The sequence below is a fragment of the Periplaneta americana genome, chromosome 4 (assembly GCF_040183065.1).
Source record: "Periplaneta americana isolate PAMFEO1 chromosome 4, P.americana_PAMFEO1_priV1, whole genome shotgun sequence".
Taxonomy (NCBI): domain Eukaryota; kingdom Metazoa; phylum Arthropoda; class Insecta; order Blattodea; family Blattidae; genus Periplaneta; species Periplaneta americana.
Window position 1 is genome coordinate 75,322,201 of NC_091120.1, and position 18,050 is coordinate 75,340,250.

The window sequence follows — 18,050 nt, forward strand, 5'->3', positions numbered from 1 at the left end:
TATGGCCTCCACGTTCCCCCGATTTGACATCCCCAGATTTCTTCCTGTGGATTATCTTAATCCTTTGCAGCACAAATTAATTTTTTATGTTTTTCTCTTCATGTATCATAACAAAGCTTCGATAAATTTTTTTCAACATTTTAACTCTGCACACAATTTCAAAACATAAATAGCACCTCTATGTATACTCAAGAGGTGGTTCCTTGGTGGTATATTGTGTCATAAAATTTAGAAAGAAAGAAAACTGTGGTTCTTCTGAACAACCACTATGCTGCAAAGGGTTAAAGGAAGGGTATATAAAACAGGCTGCACACTCTAGAGGAATTAAAGAGGAACATAACGGAGATTATCAACATCAATGTAGCCGAAGTAGCCGCAAACATGGTAAAAAGAGTTCGTACATGCATTACTGAACGGGGCTGCCATTTTCAGCATATATTGTCAAAAATGATGTAACTCATGTAAGTAAACGTAATAAATCATTTTTATAAATATATGTGAGCATATTATTAAGATGTGCGCGACTTTTGGATCGCTCTGTACTTAAAAGATTAATAAATTCAAATATGGAAATCATATTTCCGAACTTTATTTCTTACATATCTACATGTCTAAAGTAACTAAAAGCATTTACAGATGTATCAAGAACAGTCCTAAAAAACAAATTTGAAAATATAAATTTTCATGTCAGCATTATTGATTTGTTTAATGTACGGGATGACTTGATAGAGTTTTAAGTACTATTTGCACGCAATTTTGTGCAGTTTGTCTGCATATTCGACGAACTGATCAGCAGCTTCGCAGTGCTTCCGCACATTCTCACTGATCATGCATTCACCGTAGTAAGCACCAGCAATAGCTCCTGCCATGTTAGCTATTGTATCAGTATCTCCACCCAATGAAATGGCATATTGAATGGTACGTCTAAATGGGTTATTTGTCTGAAAATACAATATATGCATTATTCAATGATGTGTACACAATATAAAAAATAAAAGTAGTAACATGCATTAAAATGTAATGCTGATAAAATGGAATGAATTATACTTATGACGAAATAATGCAATTTCATTATCCTCAAGAACACATGAATCTGAATTACAAATTACGAATAAAATACATAATTAACTGAATATTTCGTTCGGAATTTCTAATGGATACTACAGTGCCCAACAATTAACTTTATTTGTAGTAACTGTTGGTGAACTCCATAATGCAATGTGCATAATCTTTGCTTCATAATACAATAAAAAAGAAATATAGAGTATTTCTCATTCAAAAATAACTATCCTCAATATTTATTTTTATAAAAGAATAAGACAGTAGTATTCTTTTATTCATCCACATCATGGGCATTAAGAAAGGGAAAGAAGCTGAAATTTTCTTAAATATTATTAAAACTTGTAAGAACTCATTCAATATCAGTTGCTAGAAAGTATTGAAAATATCAGACTAAAGAATTAAGATTTGGTTCTGTCTCATGGATATATACAGAGGACATTCCCTAAACGTAGCTGTGATGAAAGACAGGGTCAATTAATCACAGTAAAAAAAAAAGGTGAAGTTTTTGACAGTACGTAATAGCAGAATGGAAAAATAAGTTCTGGCCAAATGTATAGCAAATGTACATGAAAAATTCTCACTTATTGGTATTAAAAACTGAGTATTATATACAGATTGTAAGTGAAATAACCTTGCAGATTGAAAGGGACTATAGAGTACACTGAAATGAATGGAAAACCTATATTCGGAGCTCATGAATGTGAATGATAGTCTTTTACAGCAATGTGAAATCTATATGCACAAAATGGTCAACACTTCCAGCAGCTATTGTCATGAGGGTGAGTACAAAATTCTGTAATTAATATAACATTATTATAATAATTAATGGTTAGTAAATATGCATTTAAGTTTTAATTCGGTGAAGCGCTATGAGTTTAAGGGCCGGTTGCTGGAGGTCACTGAAGCACAGTGCTGTCCAGCAACTGAAGAACAAACCGGTACTTATCGCTGGAACGCTCTGTATTTCTTTTATGTAATTACATTCTCATTATGAGTTATGTTATTTTTACGGGTGTGTGGAAGAATGCATGAAGGAGTCTTCTTTTCATTTACCTACCTTTATTTCTGGTATTGGACTACAAGCTCTGAGAAAACAAAAGATGGCTGTGGGAACAGAATAAAGTGCAGCTACGCTGTTTCCCAATGTCCTTTCAACCTCTTCATCATGTGCTTCATCCTTTTTGTCTAATAGGATCTGCATACTCTTCAGCTGAGTCTGATAAGGACAAGGATCATCCAATCCTAAGCTGTAATGTATTTAATTATTCATTACGTAACAATACCATATGTTGTTAGTATTTTGGTTTGGATTTCAGTAAGAAGAAAAGTGTCCACCTACATTGTATTGAAGTATATGGCAAGCAAGCAGGAAAAGTTCCCATATTTTGATTGCTTTTTACCTCTACAAAAAAGGGACTCTTCAGTTTTAGAGAAGCTGAATATATTCCAAAGCCAATGAAAGTTATGACGAGATGACAAATCATATCTTCAATGGGGTTTGAACCTGGAATCTTCCAGGTAATAATCTGTTGCTTTACCATAGAGTTAATGGGAGCTCTTTTGAATTTTAGTATCAATATAATTATATGTTTTCATCTGATTATTTTAGGTACATATCCTCTCAACTTTTTACTCTTTACAACTCATTACTGGAGACCATAGATTTTCGCATTAGCAATAAAGGCGACAAATAGTTGATGATAAAGAAAGTTGTTTTTCTTTGTGAATACGTCTGTAACAATAGCGATATTTTTATCACGAATTTTCGCGATAGATATGTTTTACAGCAAAATAAATTATTTTGGCGAAAAAACGGGAAATTTATTAAAAATTTGCATTTCATTACTTTTTTAAACATTTGATGCATGTTTAAACAACTTTAAGTTGTGAACATAACATCCAGACTTCTTACAAGCTGAAAGCTAAAATTGGAAAAAAAACACATTACAAAGGAGATTAAAAGATCATCCCTACTTCGAAATCCGATCATTGACACTTGGTGGAGGGGAGAAAGGTCTGTCCATCTGAAAGGTTGCTTTTGTTTGCTGGTGTTATGATGTTATAGTAAGGCCAAGGGTTGTCTAAACATAGTTTAAAAGATAAATAGCATGTGCAACTTAAAGAAAAAAGTGTAGCTCCTAAAAGACAAGCATTAATGAAACTTTTTTTTTTAATTTTTTTGACGCCTAATTATAGCGTTATTTTTTTACGTAAAAATCTTTTTTCAATTTATACTAAATTATTGCAATAGTCTTACAATTAATTAGCGATAAAACTCGAAATAAAATAATATCACTTTTTTTTTTTTTTTTTTTTTTTTTTTTGGAAATTAATGCGAAATTCTGTCGTTTCTATTCATTACCAATGTTATGTAAGTATATACTGTAGTTGGTATATTGTGATTTAAATTTTCTACTATGAAGCACTATACTAATTAGCAAAATATACGAACTCATGAGGTAGTAAATTTGAATGTAAACAGCAACATCTTTTTGTTCTGCAAGATGTGGTGTTCATATGCCAATTAGAGAAAATGAAGGCAAATGCTAGAGCAAATGATCCATTGCTGGCACTTTAAATAACCTTAATGTGGTACTTTCAGGAAAAGCCACTTAAAATACGCCTAACTGATCTCATATGATAGTTGCTCATGGAGATATGTACATAAAAGTGATTTTTGTTCACGGCATCAATATTTAAGGTACACAAATATTGTTACCCTTCCGTATCCTTCTCAATTTGTGCCATCTTTTGCATCAGCTTGGATGCAAAATCTTGTACATCCAAATTTTCTTTTGGATTCAAATGTAGACTTTGTTGTATAGCAATAGCCTGTTGGCAGAAAAATGCAATTTTTATTCAGTAAAGCACTACCCACTAAATTAAAATTAAAGAACATTATACACATATATGTGCCCCAAAGTAGCATCCATATTTACAAAACTATGTGAAATGGTTATTACATTTTAACCTTATGTTTTAAAAGATACTGCCTCACTACAATGTTTCTTCATATTGCTGTCTTTTGTCCAAATATGGGTAAATGTCTAGATAACGTACACCAGTTTCAGATGCATGAAGGTCCAGGGAACATTTCACAAAAATGCAGGAACCAGAAAGTGACGTAATAATGAATATACGTTTGGAAAAATTTGTTGAATATCAGTTAATCTGATAACATCAGTTAAATTATAGTTACAGGAAATGGTGTGTGAACAATGTGACTGAAGGCTTCCCAACATATTGGCTCTCAATTAAGCTATCTTTGGGACTACATCCAAAAGAAGGTAGATATTCATGATAAAGAACATTGTACTCGGAGACTGTATTATGACATTGCTTGTGGTATGGTTATAGGGTTACCAAATTTTAAAAATATCAAAGAGGGACTTTTACTGCAGTAATTATACAAGCACCTTAACAATGTATTAATACAGTGTAGCGTATGTACGTATAGGATAATTTTAAAAAATTAGGCTACTTTTCCAACATTTTAATGAGTATTTATCATTACATTTGTTATAATTTATAATATTCTGTCACTTACATGTGACAATTATATAAAACGAAAAAAAAAATACATTTTTTGTTAGAGTAACATATAAATATTAAAATACAAAATTAGAATAGTAGGAGAGTAGTCTCTTAAATTTGCATATCCCTCAAGTCTGAACATGGTGCATGGTGCATTTGTTTCATGTCATGCGCAAATTTCAATTCCGCTTAGGAATGGGTAATACCTTAAAAGCAGGACACAGGATGTCCTGAAAATCGGGAATATTCCGCCATATCGGGACATCTGGCAACCCTATATGGTTAGAGACACCTGAATGGCAACCATTATGAGCCATGAGAAACGAATAGGAAACTTAAAATGTCCGCACACAGGAAACTACAGATTTCCGCACACAACAAATGGAAAAAGACTCTGTTAAACGAGCATTGAGTGACTTCTTTTCCTATTGCGGATATAATATGAATCTTCAGCCGTCTTACATGTCGTACTAACATAGCTTACAAGACATTACGATCATTTCAGGCTAGTTTGCAATGTTCCAGTGGGGTAGAAATTCGGCCATTTTCATATCTCTGGGAAGTGTGTAGGGGTAAGAAAATGGAGTGTTATGACAGGTTAGGTTAGTTTAGACTTTTATTATGTCTTACGTACTTACCTGTGACAGGTTAGGTCACGGAAGTTTAGGGTTTTGTTATGCCTTGTATAGGCAAATCTGTGACAGGTTAGGTTAGGTTAGATTAGTTTAGGATTTTAGTAATTACCTAGTACGAAAGAAAACTTGAATTATTAGTGGTGTACGTAAACTAGATAATTAATTACGTAAATGTGTAATCTTATTCAAATAAAAATTCTAAAATAATTTCTCTCCATACCATATGAGTGTCATTATATCATATCTCAACTTGAGACAACACATGATATCACACTAACAAATGGCAATAAATTAATTAGGCAGGCCTTAAATTTAGTGAATTATTTATAAATTATGCTTTTTATTTATTAATTTGACTATCTCTGGTATACCTAACATAACTTTTTTTAAGTATACTATTAAAATAAAATAATTCAAACAGTTTCTATTTACCTGAAGGATTGTGCCATCATATCCTAATTTATGTGTATGAGTTAACTCAGCTGACCGACGAACTACATTCACAAGTTCGTCATAATTGGCATGGCTGAAAAGGGCAAGAGGAGCCACCCTCATTGCACCACCATTCCCAAATGATCCAGTTCCATCAAACTGCTCTCTTGCCGGACCAAAGGGATCATCAAACTTCCGTCCTCGTAATTTGTGAAAAACATCTATAACATTTTGCCCATATCCACGTCTTGGCTCATTGAAATACTCCTTTACGAATCTGAAACGAAAGTGAGAATAGTGAGCAAAAGGTTTTTATTGTTCAAATGTCTAGACGTTTGACAACGAAACCATTAATCCTATATGCCAGAGGTTCTCAACCTTTTTCAATGATGTAGGCCCACCATTATTTTTAATCTAGGACATTCGCTGTACCACTAACCAAATGTATAATGGCAAATAGTCAAATGTCGCTCCCAGGGTCATAATAAACGTTTTCTATGGTCCATTACCAATAATTGATTGCGTTATTTAGGTGTTTTAATTAAAAACAGTTACTATTTGAATTTATTTAATGGAGTGTTCCATAAAATACACAGAAAACAGCTTTTATCATCATTCATTTCACTTTTAATGGATGGTCGTCGAGTTTACTTATAATTATTCTATAAAAGAAACTGAAGAAACTGCGGATTTAAGGTGGGCAGGTGAGTCACACACCTTCCTACAGGAAGAATCTCTCTCAAGACAACCCCAGGTAATCTCTCCAACCTCGGAAGTGAGTTACAAATAAGCCATTGCCAGGAGAGACCAGAAATGTCAAATGACAACCTGGTGGCATTGGTTAAAAAAACTTATTTGTATTATAGCACACAACACTTATAAGATATAATGAATGAACAAAAGAAAAGTTTCAATTTTGACACCAACTGAATGAAAATTACTTCAGCTGAAGATAATAATGCCAGGCTGTTATAATAACTTCATATAAAAAGCAAATCGTGAAGAATCATGACTGTTCTTACAATGGATATCTGACATTAGGGATTATCATGTAGTTTTATATTTTACTTTACGCATAGGCTATAGCAGTGGTTCTCAACCTATAGTATGTGTACCACTAGTGGTACGTGAACCAATGCTGGGCGATACTTAAAAGGGAAGTGACATCTAATGGAGGTGATTGAAACAATTAGAAAAAATTCACAGATGACATTACTGTCTCTCCTCGTTCCTCTCTACAGCTATCTTCTATTTCCTTTTCTCCTTTCTCTAATATTCTTCTCTCAGTATTCATTATGTATTACTGCACACAATTTCATGCATAATAAATTTCTTACCTTGTGGAGATTTGAACCTGCACCAATATCCGTTTCCCTGCTGACCACTCTTTCCACCTCACCCGAGAAATCCCACCTGTCTGCTGGCCACCCCTTCCATCTCCTTTGAGAGCAGCTTTCGACCCTTATTTCGACCTCAAATTGGCGTCATCTCTCAATTTCTTCTTTGTTTTGAGTACGTATGCAGATAGAAAAATTATACCTCCTTTCGGTAGTTCAATTGAGAACCTGAATGCTAAAATATGCTAACTCCAAAAAATGGAAAATTGAGTTAAGCACATGTGTAATAGTGTTATGTCTCGGGTTATGATATCGTATGTTAAAAACAGTCTAATTAATACTTGTTCTCTGTAAAGTTTATTGGCCTCATAAGAAATCACCTGAATTCTAAACCATTTTATGTCCATGTAATTAGTACCGCTACATATGGAGTTTAGAAAGCTCTTGGAGTTAGCATGTTTTAGAATTCAGGTCCTCAATTATACTAAAGAATAACCTGCACTAAATACTTTAATTTTAAACAGTTAAAACAGTCATTCCTAAATACCATATTTTTATTTCTCACCGTTTAGCAACATCAAGGGCATCAAATTTTCCTCGAGTAATTAATGATTCTGCAAGACATTTTGTCATAGCTGCATCATCTGTATACTGCTTCACAGGTGCTGCAAATGTAAAAGGTTGCAAATTAATGCACAAAATAATTTTAATCATTAACGTATTATATTTCATTCAATGCATGATATAGGAGTGACGTACATTTAAAATAAGGCCCTTCCAGCTTATCAAAATAGTTCTGTAATACGCTTTTCGAAATCTCTACGTCCCCTTCGAAAGGGGCACCAAGACAATCGCCTAATAGAGAACCAAGCAAACATCCCCTGAATTTACTTGCAAGTGAGATACTGTCTATTAAAGCCATAGCTACAATAATGGGTTTTGGTTTCTTATTGTAACTTCACATTTACTTCAGGTATGTCTACTGAATGAAAACTACAATTGCAGAAAAACACAAACTTCAAGCTAATACAGTACTAGCACTCCTAAACAAACGTCACACAAATTCGCGCCCTCCAGACTCAACACTTTCACGACGCATTCATCCAATTAGTAAAAGGAAAAAACAGCTGATTGTGTTAGAGTTTACATTTTTGGTTAGCACTGTACATTACAGCTGTTGATTCGTCTTGTGAACGATAGATGGCGCGCGTTGTGTCTTGTGTGCAAAATGCCAACTCAAGTGGCACTGCGACACAATGAGAAGCAGTATTTTGAATGTTGATGTCATTAATATTTTTACGCCATTCAAATCATTTCAATATATTTGTTCGGTATCATTAATGTCATACATTAATAAATAGGGCCTGTATAATAAAACGTTTGTATAACACAAATTCTTTATTGTGTACGTTTATATGGGTACAGTTTGACTAGCGCTCAGGTCAACATCAAGTGATTGTTGATGGATCACCAACATAAGGAAGCAGATGCTTTTTTGTTTAAGAATATGTCACATCATAAAGCATGGTATTTATAGGTAAAGTAAGTTTGTAATTTACTTTCATAATAAGTTTACGTGTGTGTATAAAGTATATAGATGCAACATTTAGTAATTGTAAGTTAAGGTTAGGGTCGTTTGACTAAATCACCACATTTACAGAATGTGAACTGAATTAATGTGTGAATTGAACTTACCTGATTGAAGGAATCGAATCAGATTTACTAAAAATGATACTTTTAATGCTCTTCGTGCTTTCTTTAGATCAATTGTACAATTTTCTATCCTAGGTAGGGCCTATCAGCGATGGCAGTTGATCTACAGTACATTAATTTACAGCTAGGTATTGTTGTAATGGGATTGATTCATTTTCATTGTTTGAATGTTTAAATGGCATCTATTTCATTGGTAGGTCTGCTTAAATTTGAACTTCATCATTAAGTTTATGATATGTTTTTTTCTTCAATTACATGCATCCATGTTTACGTTTTTGACAATTGGTATGTTGGTTGAAGTCACTTTTTTGGCCATGCGACACAGAAAAACTTACCCGACACGTCTTACACACAACAGGAGATTTGTCTTTGGAATTTGTATTGGGACGCAAACATTTAAATGCGTGTTGTTGCTCATCATTAAAACTACAGGCACGTTTCTTAGCCATCCTAATCACTATTTCCGACTGGGATAAATCGCAATAAAGAAAACGCCAGTAGGGGAAGTTATCCCCACTCACATGAAATGTGCATTCGACACAACACTTACCTATCACGTAGAGTGTCTGGTGAGCTAGTGGGGGGAAAAGTGGAAGGGGTGGTTCCTTCTACGTTCTGCTTATTGCGTAGGATCTTTGGGTATTGTTGAGCTCCTGTTTGTATTGTCGTGTGTTCATGTAACTGATTTTAGATTTTGATTAACGTTTATGATATTGGTGACTGAGGCGGTGATGAATCATGATATGTAAATTTCCAGTCCGACATTTGCCTTTGTGACTGAAGGGAATCATAAAAATACTCCAGTCTGATTGGCCGGCACGAGATTTGAACCCGGGACCTCCCAATGTGAGTCTCAAATGTTACCATCTGAGCCAACTTGCCAACCAGGCTGCAAAATAAAAAAAAATTCTGTCAACGCATTTTTGGCATTAATAGTAGGCCTAGCCATCGGCGTAGCTCAGTCAGCTAAGGTGCTTGCCTGCCGATCCGGAGTTGCGCTCGGGTGCGGGTTCGATTCCCACTTGAGCATATTACCTGGTTGGGTTTTTCCGAAGTTTTCCTCAACCGTAAGGTAAATGTCAGGTAATCTATGGCGAATTTTCGGCCTCATCTCGTCAAATACCATCTCACTATCACCAATCCCATCGACGCTAAATAATATTTTTGATGCAGCGTCGTTAAATAACCAAAAAAAAAGTAAATTGAATTACAAAGAATGAACTATTAAAATGTTGGTATAAATATAAATTCAAGATTCAGTTACAAATAAGTTACCGGTACTGTTCAGTGTTTGACATGTTTTATTATTATTTTATTTGTAATTGTGAACCAGTGTCGAAATCTGAATAATACAGAGTAGATGGCTAAACAATCGATTGAAGGTCTAAATTTTGATTACTGGTAATGGAAAGGTCCTAGATTTTTACTGTTTTATATTTGTAACACGTCGGTATCTATAAAAAAAATTATGGCTAAATGGAAAGAGAAACTTGGTAAAATTGGGAGAAAATGAATCTAAAGAGTGTCCCAACAAGGACGCCGGATTTTATAATGTGAATAAATGCAACAAAAACAAATAACAAAATCACATAGCAGTGCCCCCAACCCAACAATAACAAGACATTGTTGGGACATTGCGCCATTGTCTTGTTGTTGGTTTGCGGCACTGTTATCTTCTCTGTTATCTGTTTTGTTGCATTTATTCACATTATTAAATCCGGCGTTCTTGTTGGGACACCCTTTAGTACTTTTTCTCAGATGTAGTACTTTTTTCCTCTCCTAATTAGTATCGTACTTTTTATTTTTCACCGGTGGAGACTCTAATGCTACTTTTGAACGAAATAACGCAGAAGATACCCACTGGTGATGGATAGTTTTCAGTTGTTGCATGCGCTTGCATTTTTAGTGGAAAAAGGCATGCTTAATTGAATGTGTCGTTCACTCTTGCATGCATTACTTGAATGCGTAAAATTGAAAGAAAAGTTGAACTATGTAGACGCATCTTTGGGTTCCTTGACCTTAGCATCCCCTCTTCTTCTTTTGTTTCAATTGGGATGTTGTGTCAGGATTGTTTTCCCAGAAAGAGAATTCAAAATAGTGATGGTCGTGCTTTAGGACTGACTAAATTCTCGGGAATTGCTACATGAACGAAATGTGTTGTACAACCAAACAGATTTTACAAATGTATTAGATGTATAGCCTATACACTAATATGTAATTTGTTAAATGCGTCTTATTTTCTAGTTTCCTCTTTGAGGCTAGTAGGCTACAACTTCATGCATGTTGCATTTAGATTGGCAACAGACCATGACTGTTTGGCCAAACACCTGCATAGAATTGGAATATATCAGTCCCCTAACTGCCCATTGTGCAACTCAAACCAAGAAATGGATTCGGAACACCTCAAAATCTCTGCTTCAATGGCTGACCATAATAATATCTTTGAAAAATATTGGAACGCAAGAGGTCAAATGACTTTATTGTCAAATGCCTTACATTAGAAAACAACAACATCATGCATATAGGTGGTTGCAAACAAAATATACATTTCATCCGTGTTCTGGAATTTATCCTGCATTTCTTCCAGATTGCGTTCTTGTGCGAGATTAAGATTGCTTAATGGTTGTTGTAAATATAATTTACATTTTTGCAAGAGTGATTGTAATTAAAAACTGTTAATGTAATCCATGCTACTAATTTGTGAAAACAAAATGTGGAAAATTCTTCAGCTTTGGCAGCAACACTAAATCGAAACAAACTTCAGAACTTTGAGGGTTGGAAGTCATAATTCCTAAAGTCTTGCATACCAAATTCTAACACACATAACGGACACATGACTTGAATACTATGTAGGCCTACCAAAGTTATTTCAAATAGTTGCCAATTCACTTCGGTCAAAGACATTTTTATTAACTAGATACTTTTCAAGCCAAGTAAGTTCTACATTATATTACAGCATTAGCTATTCTTGAAATGTAACAATTTGTAGAAAATAGGTAAAGTATCAAGCATATTTTAACACAGTGAAAATTAGAACTGTCAATAAGATGAACTTAGGGCTGTAAACACTAGACAAGCAGCAGTCGCCCCTTGTGATTGTATACAGTAGATAGTAGGCCTACTTACTACACTTGTTCGATTCAGTACAGTGTCAGTTCTTCTCTCTAAAATTATTGCAATTGGAGAGTTTATTTGAATTGGAACTGTACTTTCTATGGACCAATTTTATGTACATTGTGGACGAGATGTCAATATACCCCTTCAGTATATTTACAAGCTTCAGATTTTATTATTGAGAATGCTGTAGGTTCTGAAAATGGCAAGTCATTTAGATGATTATATACAAGTTTTTTAGACCTAAGTTTGAGTATGCTGCAATACTTTGGTCCCCTAATATTGTTGTTAGGCCTATATTGGTTTTCTTGAGAATGTACTGGTATGAAAGACTTCATTATCGACATAATGGTCGATGTCCTTTGTATTACTGGGTGAACAATTCTTCGCACATGCATGCTTTCACTATTTATGGCTAGTCAGCAGAACCAGCTGCTAAGCTGGTTGTGAATTCTCTGCCTCTCTTGTGCTTAAGATTGCGTCAGAGTAAGTTTTAAGGCTGGTTCACAATAAACTGGGAACGGAAGTGACAATGAGAGCGAGAACGGAAATATTGTTGAAATAAATATATTTAAATATGAGCATTCACAATTAACTATTGTGAATGCTCACATTTAAATGCATTTATTTTAACATTATTTCTGTTCTCGTTGTCGTTTCCATTCCCGGTTTATTGTGAGCCAGCCTTTACTCTTGCAAGATAAGCACGTGTTCTTTGGGCGACGTAATACAGTGTTATTTAAGTTAATATGGCTCAATTCAGGATTCTATTCCATATATACATCTTGATTATTCCCCAAAGAGTATTCATATGTTTGTACAGAATTGGCTCGCGCTGTAAGGAGATTATTTCAAAATAGATATCCTGGTATCCAAGTTTCAAATCGAAGTTCGATTCAGAGATTGGGAAATAAATTTCTTGAAACGGGAAGTGTTCTTGATAAGAAGCATAGCCACATACTCATTAGGAACATTAAATCCAGGCGTTTGAGATGTTAATTTGTATGGAAATAGCTGCAGATTGATTTCAGAAACTATAACTATTGAACCCTGTTGCGCTGTGTGATGCACATTTTGAACGGGTTTCTTAATAAAAGTTTGTTCTATGTAATTATGCAATTTACCAAGAAATTTAATGTGAAGGGGTTCACTGTGTTTTAATTAGACCCTTTTTTTTTATTCTAGATATCCTTTGAGAACATACAGCATCAAAATGAAGGGAGTAAAACGTCGAGTAGATGACATTGTCAAATCAGCTGAAGATAAGCGGTTATACCGCTGTTTGGAACTACAAAATGACATGAAGGTGTTACTTATTAGTGATGCAGGCACAGATAAGTCATCAGCCTCCCTAGATGTAAACGTTGGTAGGTATTGTTGAATAATATCGTTGTTCTTTAGTCAACTGTCCGAAGGCAGTAACACCAATAAGGCATCATTCATGAGGCAACTAGGCCAGGAGATAATGGGGTAGGGTGTCCAGTTCCTTTCCCCCTCCATTGCATATAATCGCCGATTAGCTACATAGTCCACTAATCAGACTTCAGGTGCCTACAAACAATTGTTCTTCCTCGGATACATATCATCAAGTGAGATGTACTGCCTGGTAATAGATATACATATCAGCCAGAACCTCAATCAGAGGTATGAATAATATTGTAACTTTTAAAACAAAACAATAATGTAATTTTATTCTCAAAACGACAATAATCACTTTCTATAATTGAATGTAACACTCCCGTTAACAATGGGATTTCCGCTCCACACAACAATACAGTATTCGTTACTGCACTCCACAGACGACAATGACAATTCAATTGGATTATTGCGAACAACAATGTACTGCTAATCTTAACTAATGTTCACAAAGCACTATTTACAAAACAGAACTGTCAGTTCACAGTTCGTTTGCCTTGGCTAGTTCTTCTAGCTCAGTCACTCAAGTTCACAGTATCTCGAACCCCGGACCTTCAGAGACAGTCCACTGAACTTCGAACTCAGGTCCCCCAACTGCGGTCCACTGCACTGGAACTCAGGACTTCAGACACTCACACAGCTGCGGACACACTCAAGTCGAACTCCGGTCTCGAAGCTGACTTCACTGCTACACAAGACTGGCTGGCTTGCGGTCCAACGACTATAACAACAACTGCTCTCAGCTCACTTGCGTCTCTTCTTTTATAACCAAACCATAGTTTCGGGAAAGTACGATGCTGGAAATTTCTATGGATGTCCAGAAGATGGCACCTCCCAAATTCTCTGGATTTCTTCCCTCTCTGCCGCGGTCGCCGTCTCTCCTCTCCTCTCTACGCCACAGCACATGCCCCAGGAAGCAGATGCGCGCGCAACTTCATTTGCCGCGCCGAGCCACAGCCGACTTTGCCCTCCTTCTGCCTGTCGTGAGATCATTTCCCGGCTGTCACAATATTCTAAATGATAATTTATTGTAGTCCATGTTGAATCTTTCGTACACTACTTTTAACACTTGAATATAAATAATTGATTAAATGGCGATCTTACTCATGTTAATTATGTAAGCATGTGCGGCTTACAGCTGTTTCGGTGCTACTTGACACCATCCTCAGAGCCTACTAGATTTGGCTCTATCTCAACTTTGCTGCCTGTTGTGTGGGGTGCATTCGTGTGATGAAGAGTTGTGTCAAATAGTGTGTGTGTGTTCTGAAATTGATCTGTGTGTTGAGAATTTGATTAGGGTGTGTTTTAGTGTGTCTGTATATTTCATATTGTTCTAGTGTGTTGAGTTTTTGGTTTTTGAGTTGTATGTGTAGAATTTCCATGTCTGTGTTTATGTTATTGTATGTGTGGTTAGCATTAGTTATGTGTTCGGCATATGTAGATGTATTGTGTCCTCTGTTTATTGCTTTAATGTGTTCTTTGTATCGAGTTTGGAATGATCTGCCTGTCTGTCTAATGTAGACACGCAAAAAACAACACAAACACAAGAACACAAGAAATACATCACACTAACATACGAAAACAAGAACACACACAAGATCGCATCCTCATTCAGAAAACAGAAATACAACATAGCATACAGAACAGAAAACACACCACAAACAAATAAATACAACGCACAGGCGTATACAAACTCACTTGCAATAGTTGCGACAGTTTCTACATTGGACAGACAGGCAGATCATTCCAAACTCGATACAAAGAACACATTACAGCAATAACCAGAGGACACAATACATCTACATATGCCGAACACATAACCAATGCTAACCACACATACAATTACATAAATACAGACATGGAAATCCTACACATACAACCCAAAACCCAAAAACTCAACACACTAGAACAATATGAAATATACAGACACATTAAAGGGCGGCCGGGTAGCTCAGTTGGTAGAGCAGCTGGCTACGGACTGGAAGGTCCGGGGTTCGATCCCAGGTGGTGACTGGATTTTTTCTCATTGCGAAACATTCAGAATGGCCCCGAGGTTCACTCAGCCTCCTATAAAATTGAGTACCAGGTCTTTTCCGGGGGTAAAAGACGGTCAGAGCGTGGTGCCGACCACACCACCTTATTCTAGTGCCGAGGTCATGGAAAGCATGGGCCTCTACATCAATGCCCCCTAGTGCCTTCATGGCATGTTACGGGGATACCTTTACCTTTTTTTTTTTTTTACAGACACACTAAAACACACCCTAATCAAATTCTCAACACACAGATCAATTTCAGAACACACACACTATTTGACACAACTCTTCATCACACGAACGCACCCACACAACAGGCAGCAAAGTTGAGAAGGTGCCGAGACACAGAAGGCTCTGAGGATGGTGTCAAGTAGCACTGAAACAGCTGTAAGCCACACAAGCTTACATAATTAACACGAGTAAGATCGCCATTTAATCAATTATTTATATTCAAGTGTTAAAAGTAGTGTACGAAAGATTCAACATGAAAGAGGTATGTTCAGTGCTAGTCTCTGTGAGACTTGTGGAGAATATCTTGTTTCCGCTCTGTTTTTTGCTAGCTGCCACTGATTTTCCCACTTCGCAAGACTTTCTTCTCTCAGAGTCTTTGTTATCCCACTCATGGGGATCTTGCTGTAATGTAGTGTATCATCCCTTGTAGCTTTCTTGGCAAGATGGTCAGCAAGCTCGTTCCCGAAGATTCCTATATGCGCCTTAACCCAGCTAAAGGTTATGATCCAACCTGTTCCTCTTAAGGAAGTCAATTTCTTTCTGATGTCTTCTATTAATGAATTGTGGTTCCTGCTGTTTTGAAGGGAGTCTAGAGTAACCTTACTGTCTGAATACAATGATGCAATTTTAGGAGTGTTGTGCTGTTGTTTTAGATCATTAACTATATGAAGTGCTTTTAGGATTGTGAACTGTTCAGCCTGGTTATTTGAGCATTCACCATGAAGTCTGAAAAGAGAGAGAGAGAGAGAGAGAGAGCATGCGCGCGTTTTTTGTTTTTCTCGGCTGAATGAAATGCCTATCACTTTGTGGTTTCTGTCTCTGTAAATGTGATCAAGGGATGAAAATTTCCGAAGATATGAACATTTTATGGTAACACTCGGCATCATCTCATTGGTCATTCGGTCACCGTCATGAATAGCAGTCTGTTGTATAAAATAACAAAACATTACGGTTTGCTATAAATTGTGAAATAACAATTCGTATATCCAAGAAAAAATGAAAAGTAAAGAATTCTTTCTTTTCTTTTGCCCTGAGTACTTCAGTCAATGTTTATATCAAGGGCTGTTCTTATTTTGGGTAGACTATAGTCATCCTGTCATTTTGAATAAATTCTGCCATTTAGATGTTTCTACTTCAAAAATAAAAGTCTTCCATACTGTCAGACTAGTAGGGTGCAGGAAGATCTTCATGGACCGTACCTAGAAGTGCTGATAATCATCTGCTGTACCATGTTACATAGTTTGTGAACTATAAATGAGAAAAGGCCTGAGAAACAAATGTCTTAACAATAATTACAAATATTTTTGTAACTTTATAATTTTAATCCTGGTTGGGACAAGTTGTTCAGTTGAGGTTTTTTCTGAGGTTCTCCCTCAACCATCAAGATCACATGCTGGGTAAGTTTCGGCACCAAATTGTGAGCTCATTTCACCATCATTATCACCTTCATCTTCATCCGTTCTGTCTACTTCCATTACTCATGTGATCGTATCATGCTTGACAAATGTGAATAGAATCTGATCTAATGGCTGCTTCAACCTCAGAATAGGTTTCTTCATCATAATTGCGAAAAAAAAATAGGTGGAGATGCAAATGGCTATATGTTACAATGTATGGCAGGAAAGAAAGGGTTCTTAATACAATGTCTAATAAATAAACACCTTTATTTTTTATTAAGAATTATCGTTTATATGAACATTTTTAGGTCACATGAGTGATCCTACTCATTTACCTGGTCTGGCACACTTCTGTGAGCATATGCTGTTTCTGGGGACAGAGAAATATCCCTCAGAGAATGAGTATGGCAAGTTTCTGTCAGAACATGGCGGTGGCTCCAATGCCTGCACTTACTCCGACCATACCAACTACTATTTCGATGTGGTGCCTGAACACCTGCCGGGTGCATTAGACAGGTGAGTGTTAAATACTGAGAGAACTGATCTGGCTGGAAGTTACCGTATATACTCGAATGATCCTCGCACCCTAATTTTATGGAAAGAAATATTGAAAAAATATTTGTTTGTGTGTGTTTTTTTATTGCAAATAAAATTGTTACATGATATATTTATTATATTTATCATATTGCAACACAATCCCGCACCTGCAATAAAAGGAAACGAATTTTAATTTTGCGTCTTGCATGAGTAAGAACAGCAAAACCTTTTTTCGATTTCCGGAAACTTCGCTTTTTGCTCTCAAAATGCCCGGCAATTAACACTGATCTGTTCAAGTCGCGTTTTATCCTTATACCAATCACGTATGCAGCTTTCATCTACACTGTATTTTCTTGCTGCTGCATGGTTACCAACTTGTTCCACTTCTTCAATAATAATATGCAATTTCTCTTTTGCAGTGAAAGATCTATAGTGCAAACTTCTTAAAGCCATGATTAACACCTACTGAACCAACCACACCTGACTCAACGCTTCCCACTACTAACCCACGCACAACACATACTATCGCTTCAAGGTCGGGGTATCAACCTTGTCACAAATAATACCCGCACCTCAATTTTCAGCTGCCAATTTTTGGAAAAAAAAATA

The 18,050-nt window shown here is 35.9% G+C and overlaps 2 protein-coding genes across 4 annotated transcripts in view; one reads left to right on the top strand and one right to left on the bottom strand.

The window, feature by feature from the left end:
• Nucleotides 1–565: 565 nt before the first annotated feature.
• LOC138697961 (ADP-ribosylhydrolase ARH3-like) lies at nt 566–8,171 on the bottom strand. The gene is made up of 6 exons (XM_069823585.1): nt 7,760–8,171; nt 7,566–7,665; nt 5,664–5,940; nt 3,782–3,894; nt 2,120–2,309; nt 566–941 (listed from the first exon to the last, which is right to left on the bottom strand). Exons 1-6 carry the CDS (start codon nt 7,920–7,922, stop codon nt 741–743), a joined length of 1,044 nt encoding a protein of 347 aa, XP_069679686.1. The 5' UTR covers nt 7,923–8,171; the 3' UTR covers nt 566–740.
• Nucleotides 8,156–18,050, top strand: part of Ide (Insulin degrading metalloproteinase) — a 52,316-nt gene continuing 42,421 nt past the window's right edge. The window contains exons 1-4 of one of the 3 annotated variants that reach the window (XM_069823583.1): nt 8,214–8,537; nt 8,789–8,841; nt 13,013–13,194; nt 17,213–17,420. In XM_069823583.1, coding sequence (XP_069679684.1) covers nt 13,041–13,194; nt 17,213–17,420 — 362 coding nt within the window. In that variant the 5' untranslated portion in view covers nt 8,214–8,537; nt 8,789–8,841; nt 13,013–13,040. Of the gene's footprint in view, nt 8,543–8,788; nt 8,842–13,012; nt 13,195–17,212; nt 17,421–18,050 lie in introns of all 3 variants that reach the window. The other 2 variants (XM_069823581.1, XM_069823582.1) reach the window with 2 other exon arrangements.